This window comes from Drosophila mojavensis, unplaced genomic scaffold (genome assembly GCF_018153725.1).
Source record: "Drosophila mojavensis isolate 15081-1352.22 unplaced genomic scaffold, ASM1815372v1 contig_231, whole genome shotgun sequence".
NCBI classification, from domain to species: Eukaryota; Metazoa; Arthropoda; class Insecta; order Diptera; family Drosophilidae; genus Drosophila; species Drosophila mojavensis.
The window spans coordinates 8,739,426-8,748,748 of record NW_025318772.1 but is presented as its reverse complement, the minus strand read 5'-3'; the positions used below and the strand labels follow the sequence as shown (position 1 = coordinate 8,748,748).

At 36.0% G+C, this 9,323-nt stretch overlaps 2 protein-coding genes across 2 annotated transcripts; both read right to left on the bottom strand.

The window, feature by feature from the left end:
• Positions 1-420: 420 nt before the first annotated feature.
• LOC6575378 (17-beta-hydroxysteroid dehydrogenase 13) lies at positions 421-3,547 on the bottom strand. Its single transcript, XM_002001354.4, has 6 exons — positions 3,317-3,547; positions 1,731-1,886; positions 1,499-1,675; positions 1,006-1,078; positions 632-938; positions 421-561 (listed from the first exon to the last, which is right to left on the bottom strand). Exons 1-6 carry the CDS (start codon positions 3,476-3,478, stop codon positions 477-479), a joined length of 960 nt encoding a protein of 319 aa, XP_002001390.3. The 5' UTR covers positions 3,479-3,547; the 3' UTR covers positions 421-476.
• Positions 3,548-5,029: 1,482 nt separating this feature from the next.
• On the bottom strand, positions 5,030-7,945 carry LOC6575377 (17-beta-hydroxysteroid dehydrogenase 13). The gene is made up of 6 exons (XM_002001353.4): positions 7,721-7,945; positions 6,414-6,569; positions 6,182-6,358; positions 5,684-5,756; positions 5,310-5,616; positions 5,030-5,239 (listed from the first exon to the last, which is right to left on the bottom strand). The coding sequence occupies exons 1-6, from the start codon at positions 7,880-7,882 to the stop codon at positions 5,155-5,157; spliced, it is 960 nt and encodes a 319-aa protein (XP_002001389.3). The 5' UTR covers positions 7,883-7,945; the 3' UTR covers positions 5,030-5,154.
• Positions 7,946-9,323: the final 1,378 nt, after the last annotated feature.

Sequence of the window (9,323 nt, the reverse complement as noted above, 5' to 3'; positions counted from 1 at the left end):
TAGTGTGTCACAGGCATATATATGTGCATCATTAACACCTCGGTAATAATATGGAACTGGGCTTAGAGGGTTGTGAAAGGCTTATGAAATGTTTTAGCTAACGAGTACTGATGGAAGCAGTGAAAGTAATTATTATACTTCTTCATATGAGCATATTGGTTTAGAGCATTAGTTTTCATTGTATACTACCGACTGCTGAATACACATTCACTACCCAAAAGCTGTTAGTGGGTGGATCGGGTGAATACCTTGTAAATACAGAGTGTATATTTCAAATTTCTAATTTCTAAACATTTCACATTCCAGAGCGAGAAAAACATATAAAATATAAATTTTTAACACAAATGTTCATTTTATTTTGCAATTTAAAAAAAGTAATTAAATGTATAAAATAAAAAGAATCACAAAATAGATAATATAAAACTGTTCATCGAAATTTAGTTGTTACCGAAAACTAATATTGATATAGCACTAGCTTAGGGTCGTACTTTGACCATCATCTCAATTTGTGTTCTTGCAAATAATAGAAATACTTTCTCCTGCCAGCTAAGCGGAAACAGACTGTGAAGAGGATGGAAATTAATTGAAATATAAATATTCAGTGGAGATTTTATCCACTTCAGAGACTTACTGTATTAGACGATATAAGAGGGAGACGAAATCGGGCAAAAAGATTTCACGCTCGTTATTTAGAATACCCTTAACGATGCGACGGGCGGCACTGGCGCCTCTGATGAGAGGATAAAAATCGCTGAAGTTGATCGTATCATTCAATTCGCGGACTTCGTTGTTGGTTTGAAGAAACCAGGGCAAAACCGTTAGCACGTGAATGTTTTGCTGTTTCTCAACGGCCAACTCCAGGCGCAGCGCCCTCATGTGACCTGTGACCCCAAATTTGGTGGCGCAATAAGCGCTGTTATAAGGAAAGGGCAAGATGCCTAAAATCGAAAAAGGAAAGGATTCAATTAAACATATCATATCATATACAGTTAGGTTTATGCTTACTGCTGCAGGAGCTTATGTTGACAATGTGCCCCTTGTTCAGCACCTTCATTTGGGGCAAAAACAGTTTTTTTGTCTAGGTGAAAAAATTGAAAAAATATTATTTTTATATCATATATAAAAGGTGACCAGATAAGAGCAATTTCAATCAAAGGAATATGATTCGATATATTATATTCTTACTAACTTGATTTTAAAGCTAGTTTCATACCAATTTAGAATTAGTGTAATAAAAGTTTTGGTAGAAATTTAAACCATATTATAGTAGAATCCCGAGAATTCGAAATGGCAAGGGGATCCGTTATTCATTATTGAGAACGAACTTTTTTCAAGGGGGTAGAAATTTTTTCGATTTATCGCGATTTTCGATTACGGCTGTATTATCAAATACCAAATCTAGCTAGATTTTTGAATATCTGCCAAAATATACTCATCCCAAATATTATCACTCTTGCTTTGTCAATCTTCACTTTACTTCAAATATCGCTAAGCTCACCCAAAAATGAGATGAAAAGTTGACATCGATCATGTGCTGAATATCCTTGGGATCAGGATCCATGGGATTGTCGAGCAGCAGAATTGCAGCATTATTTATTAATATCGTTACCGGTCCAAGATCTTTCAGTATATTCGATTTCAGCTCACTCAGCTCGCTATAGCTAGCCGCATTCACCTGGAGAGTTGCTAAAATAGTTTCTGATAGCAAAAACAAAGTCTATATTGTGTACCTTATATGCCTTGCTGCGCACCGGGAAAGCCTCATTGATTTGTCGCACTGTTTCTTCAGCGCCCTCCAAATTAATATCAGCTATGGCTATATGACAGCCCTGCTTAGCCAGCTCTAGGGCTATCGCACGTCCAAGTCCATGACCAGCTCCAGTTACCTGATGGATAAATACAATTATTGTAATCATTTATACCCTATACAGGGTAGGCTGCAGACCCCATTGTAGGCATTGGTAATAAATAAAGAGACAGGATACACAGGGTAGAAGATCATAGCTTTCCTGTGTTTATTGTTATACAGAGTATACTATGTAGCTATTAATATATTTACTCCATCAGCTAGATCTAAATCCCTAAAAGCGGTTTAAGTTTCACATACAATAAGAGCTCAGATAAAATTTGCTTCAAATTCATCAATATATTAATATAAATTGAAATCAAAGTTTGACTTTTTCAGGTATTTCAGTCACGTTTCAAGCGCCTGACTCACCAGAGCTCATATACAAATTCTTCTCAAGTCTTAACTTGTATTATAATTTGAAATCCGTATAAATTTTACTTGCAAAGAAAAGAATGAATTAATGATCACAAACATTGTGAGTAATGCGATTTTGAATTATCTCTTCAAAATCACCAGAAAATTGCAGAAAATGACAAATGGTCAATCTGTGCCAAACCCAGGTAAATTTCGAATGTCTGAACTCGAATATCAATATATAAGGTAGAACTAGACGTAGTCCTAGAGGCAACTCGTTATCTCTCGCTAATAAAACAAAGTGCATAGTTGTGTATTATGCATGCGGTGATCTGGCATTGATCTGTGCTCTTCAATGTTGTTGATATTTTGTATTCTTTTTGCCTCGACAGGTGTGTAAGTGGCTTAGAAACAAGTGTTATTCACCTTAGAGTCGACTTATATATTCTAGCGTATATACTGTGAGTCCATTAAAAGTATATATACTATAATATAACCTAACTGAAAGTCGAGTGTCAGACTTTTGAGCCGAGAAATAAATGCACTCTGTAGAGTGCATATGCGTGTCAGTGTCGTGTCGGATCGTCTCGATCTCGAGGGCTATTAATGCTAGAGGAATGAATCTGAACATGTATATTCCCACTTAAAATATATTACTGAATTTATTATTGATCTCAGCCCATTATCTGACTATGGATCAAAACCGAGATACTACTTGAAGAGAGAGAGATCCTTGACCAAACCAATTATAAATGTTTTTAATTTGGTATGCCTTACCCTAGTCAGCCATAATCTCATATGATTCAACTAGTACAGTCTGGAAGTTTACTAACTCAGATATTTCAATGTCAGTTGCATGTACGGAAAGTTGAAAATGGTATATCTAACTATGGAAGCTATGCGAAGAAGAAGAGCAGCCGCGGCATATGAGATCGTGTCACTTATCTATGCAAGAAGTCAGGAACGATTATAATAGTAGCTCTGCATGAAGCTCATGCCATGGGTATATCACAGTCACTCGCATCCGATATAAGCACTATTTTATTATTTGTAATATATTTTTGTCTATAACACTTCGTTTTACACCAATTTAGTTTCACTCTTCACACATACCAACGCCACTTCGCCTTTTATGGATTTCGTAGACATCGATCTCAGGCTGATTTGGCATATCTGGTATATCAATGCAATCAGCAGCAGCAGGGGGCTGGAGAACAGTAGCAGCAACACGGCTAAGAAAGCCCTCAGCCTAATGTGAGTATTTGAGAGCGCCATAACTCGACTGCCAGAGAACTTTTGAGCTCCGAGCCGCAACGCGTTCACTTCACGACTGTTTCGCGTTCTTGAAAGAGTGCTAAACAACACTGAAATTGTGTGTTCTCAAACTGACAAACCCTGATCTCTCAATGCAAACCTGAATATTATTTTCATTTGACGAACTAACTCTAACTGCAATTTTACGGTTGAGTCAAAGTTCGTCTAAAAAGTCCAGATTTAATTTATACTTGAATACGCTGTAGTATTTGAATAACTGGTTTCTAATCAGAGACAAAAATTAAGTAAGAATTTTAATTTTAATCTGATTGCAATGAAATGTGTTTTATTCGAAACGTAAATTTTTAAGTGGGGTGATTCTAGCCTCAGCACACATATGTGCCATTGTTGATTCGGCTAGGATTATACGAATAGATAAATTCAAGTGCTTGAGATGCTGTTGCTGAGCTGAGCAGCAGCTGAGCCTTTCTCCATCATTCTTCTCATATTTCATTACATTGTCATAGTATCGATAAATATAATATGAGGAAGTTTGGTTTTTGGCGAATTGATAGAGTACTATGTAAGCTATATATGTCAAGTACCTTATTGTGGTGAATATAGAGTCTATAAATAATAATTATATTATAGTTACTTTTCTCACTTTTTACCAAAGTGATAAAACATAAATTTGTTTACTAGTATTGGAGTCCCAAGTCTAGAAGAAGTCAACTAGAACTGAAGTTACTTGAAAACAAATTAGCCAAAGTGAGTCAAGACAAACTACTGCCTGTATCTATGTGTATATGTGCAGTATTGAATTCGTATTATTCATAGCTAGCCCTATTCAAAATTTTATGGGCAAGTCGATCGCAATACAAATCAATATCTATTAGATGTTTAGTTTAGTTTTAGTTTCTGTATTGAATACTCGATAAGCCAGTAAAAAGTTCCCACGCAAAATAACAGCAACCAAATTTACGACTTCATCAAATGAGAAAAATATTTACTGGTCAAATCCTAGTCGAGGATCGATCGATAATTGGGAGCGGAAGTCCCTCGTTCATTCACAGCCCTTTCAAATTAAAACAACAAAAAGACAAACAAACTGAAGCGCTGACATTGCCACATTCGGAGTTTTCAATCAGCTGGCCAATGAGGCGTACAGCAAAACACGCCACGGACTCCTCTACGGTAAACATATGTAAATCTCACTGTGTATGTGTGTGTGCGTGTGTGAATATGTATTCATAGTGTGTCACAGGCATATATATGTGCATCATTAACACCTCGGTAATAATATGGAACTGGGCTTAGAGGGTTGTGAAAGGCTTATGAAATGTTTTAGCTAACGAGTACTGATGGAAGCAGTGAAAGTAATTATTATACTTCTTCATATGAGCTACTACCGACTGCTGAATACACATTCACTACCCAAAAGCTGTTAGTCAGTGGATCGGGTGAATACCTTGTAAATACAGAGTGTATATTTCAAATTTCTAATTTCTAAACATTTCACATTCCAAAGCGAGAAAAACATATAAAATATAAATTTTTAACACAAATGTTCATTTTATTTTGCAATGTATAAAAAGTATAAAAAATGTATAAAAAGAAAAGAATCACAAAATAGATAATATAAAACTTTTCATCGAAATTTAGTTGTTACCGAAAACTAATTTTGATATAGCACTAGCTTAGGGTCGTACTTTGACCATCATCTCAATTTTTCTTCTTGCCAATAATAGAAATACTTTCTCCTGACAGCTAAGCGGAAACAGACTGTGAAGAGGATGGAAATTAATTGAAATATAAATATTCAGTGGAGATTTTATCCACTTCAGAGACTTACTGTAGTAGACGATATAAGAGGGAGACGAAATCGGGCAAAAAGATTTCACGCTCGTTATTTAGAATACCCTTAACGATGCGACGGGCGGCACTGTCGCCTCTGATGAGAGGATAAAAATCGCTGAAGTTAATCATTTCATTCAAATCGCAGACTTCTTTGTTGGTTTGAAGAAACCAGGGCAAAACCGTTAGCACGTGGATGTTTTGCTGTTTCTCAAAGGCCAAGTCCAGGCGCAGCGCCCTCATGTGATCTGTGACCCCAAACTTGGTGGAGCAATAAGCGCTGTTATAGGGAAAGGGCAAGATGCCTAAAATCGAAAAAGGAAAGGATTCAATTAAACATATCATATCATATACAGTTAGGTTTATGCTTACTGCTGCAGGAGCTTATGCTGACAATGTGCCCTTTGTTCAGCTCCTTCATTTGGGGCAAAAACAGTTTTTTTGTCTAGGTGAAAAAATTGAAAAAATATTATTTTTATATCATCATATATAAAAGGTGACCAGATAAGAGCAATTTCAATCAAAGGAATATGATTCGATATATTATATTCTTACTAACTTGATTTTAAAGCTAGTTTCATACCAATTTAGAATTAGTGTAATAAAAGTTTTGGTAGAAATTTAAACCATATTATAGTAGAATCCCGAGAATTCGAAATGGCAAAGGGATCCGTTATTCATTATTGAGAACGAACTTTTTTCAAGGGGGTAGAAATTTGTTCGATTTATCGCGATTTTCGATTTAACGGCTGTATTATCAAATACCAAATCTAGCTAGATTTTTGAATATCTGCCAAAATATACTCATCCCAAATATTATCACTCTTGCTTTGTCAATCTTCACTTTACTTCAAATATCGCTAAGCTCACCCAAAAATGAGATGAAAAGTTGACATCGATCATGCGCTGAATATCCTTGGGATCAGGATCCATGGGATTGTCGAGCAGCAGAATTGCAGCATTATTTATTAATATCGTTACCGGTCCAAGATCTTTCAGTATATTCGATTTCAGCTCACTCAGCTCGCTATAGTTAGCCGCATTCACCTGGAGAGTTGCTAAAATAATTTCTGATAGCAAAAACAAAGTCTATATTGTGTACCTTATATGCCTTGCTGCGCACCGGGAAAGCCTCATTGATTTGTCGCCTTGTTTCTTCAGCGCCCTCCAAATTAATATCAGCTATGGCTATATGACAGCCCTGCTTAGCCAGCTCTAGGGCTATCGCACGTCCAAGTCCATGACCAGCTCCAGTTACCTGATGGATAAATACAATTATTGTAATCATTTATACCCTATACAGGGTAGGCTGCAGACCCCATTGTAGGCATTGGTAATAAATAAAGAGACAGGATACACAGGGTAGAAGATCATAGCTTTCCTGTGTTTATTGTTATACAGAGTATACTATGTAGCTATTAATATATTTACTCCATCAGCTAGATCTAAATCCCTAAAAGCGGTTTAAGTTTCACATACAATAAGAGCTCAGATAAAATTAGCTTCAAATTCATCAATATATTAATATAAATTGAAATCAAAGTTTGACTTTTTCAGGTATTTCAGTCACGTTTCAAGCGCCTGACTCACCAGAGCTCATATACAAATTCTTCTCAAGTCTTAACTTGTATTATAATTTGAAATCCGTATAAATTTTACTTGCAAAGAAAAGAATGAATGAATGATCACAAACATTGTGAGTAATGCGATTTTGAATTATCTCTTCAAAATCACCAGAAAATTGCAGAAAATGACAAATGGTCAATTAAAAGTATATATACTATAATATAACCTAACTGAAAGTCGAGTGTCAGACTTTTGAGCCGAGAAATAAATGCACTCTGTAGAGTGCATATGCATGTCAGTTTATGTGTCGCATCGTCTCGATCTCGAGGGCTATTAATGCTAGAGGAATGAATCTGAACATGTATATTCCCACTTAAAATATATTACTGAATTTATTATTGATCTCAGCCCATTATCTGGCTATGGATCAAAACCGAGATACTACTTGAAGAGAGAGAGATCCTTGGCCAAACCAATTATAAATGTTTTTAATTTGGTATGCCTTACCCTAGTCAGCCATAATCTCATATGATTCAACTAGTACAGTCTGGAAGTTTACTAACTCAGATATTTCAATGTCAGTTGCATGTACAGAAAGTTGAAAATGGTATATCTAACTATGGAAGCTATGCGAAGAAGAAGAGCAGCCGCGGCACATGAGATTGTGTCACTTATCTATGCAAGAAGTCAGGAACGATTATAATAGTAGCTCTGCATGAAGCTCATGCCATGGGTATATCACAGTCACTCGCATCCGATATAAGCACTATTTTATTATTTGTAATATATTTTTGTCTATAACACTTCGTTTTACACCAATATAGTTTCACTCTTCACACATACCAACGCCACTTCGCCTTTTATGGATTTCGTAGACATCGATCTCAGGCTGATTTGGCATATCTGGTATATCAATGCAATCAGCAGCAACAGGGGGCTGGAGAACAGCAGCAGCAACACGGCTAAGAAAGCCCTCAGCCTAATCTGAGTATTTGAGAGCGCCATGACTCGACTGCCAGAGAACTTTTGAGCTCCGAGCCGCAACGCGTTTTTATTATATTTAACGAACTTACTCTAACTGCAATTTTACGGTTGAGTCAATTTTCGTCTAAAAAGTCCAGATTTGATTTATACTTGAATACTCTGTAGTCTTTGAATAACTGGTTTCTAATCAGAGACAAAGAGCAAAAATTAAGTAAGAATATTAATTTTTATGTCTGATTGCAATGAAAGATCTTTTATTCGAAACGTAATTAGACTCATTCCCGAAAGTGAAATGAGTATATTTGTTTTGTGCAATGTCCGTCTTGCTGTCCGTCCGTATGAACGCAATCTTTTTCGGCGCTATTAAAGCTAGATACTTGAAATTTGGAACACATATTCGTGTATATCTCCGATTTATAAAGTGTTAAAATTTTCCCGATCCGCCCACTAGGGGCGTAACTAATCGGAAAATGCATTTTCCAATATACCAGAAATCACATTTATTGAAGAGCTAGAAAGCTGAAATTTGGTATGTAGGTCCGCGTCGACCACCCAAGATCACGAGCTATGGCGGATATATCTCCGCCCATTGGGGGCGTGGCAAATCGGACCAAACTGTATCTCCTAAAGGTATAAACCTAGAATGCTGAAATTTTGCACGTAAGCTGATGCTTTAATTCTATAAAGATGGGTGAAAAAATTATATATCTACGCTTACTAGGGGCGTGGCAAATTGGACCTGAAGATATAGTGACTTTTTTAATTCGGCTATATTTTGGACATTATTGATGCTAGAGACCTGAAATTTTGTATATGTACGCGGGTTGACCACGTCCAACGAGCTATGGTAGATATATGTCCGCCCATAGGGGGCGTGGCAAACCGTAAAAGTTTATATCTCCTATAGTTTAAGAGATAGAAATTTGTATAGTTTAATTACTGGTAGCCTCCTCTATCAATGCCCCAAAAAAATCGAAAAACATTTTTATAAAATTAATAAAATATAAAAAAGCTAAAATAACAACAAAATTTGCAATTTACAAAAACGAGTTTTCCGCGGGATTTGAACTCGCACCCAAGCCGAATAGCATCTTCATGTCAAAATATCTAAAGTAGCACATACATACATACATACACACATACAAATGAGCGCGTGTATAAGGCTGGAATGCTTGATGCTATGCGTGCAGACTTACAAATATACATATATACATATGTATGTATTTGCGTATATGTATTCAAGAAGAAACAAATTTAAACTTATAAAATTATTCAGCTAAGAAAAAGAAAAGTATTAAGTGCCATTTAGTCAAGCTCGCACCTTCCCAATAAAATATCTATTTTATAAAAAGCGAAATATGTATGAAAACAAAAACACCGAAGAGGTTCGAACCTTCAGCTAGTTGCTAAAATAGAATAGCTTATTAAGAGAGCGTCATCAGACAAAACTACAGTAACGGCT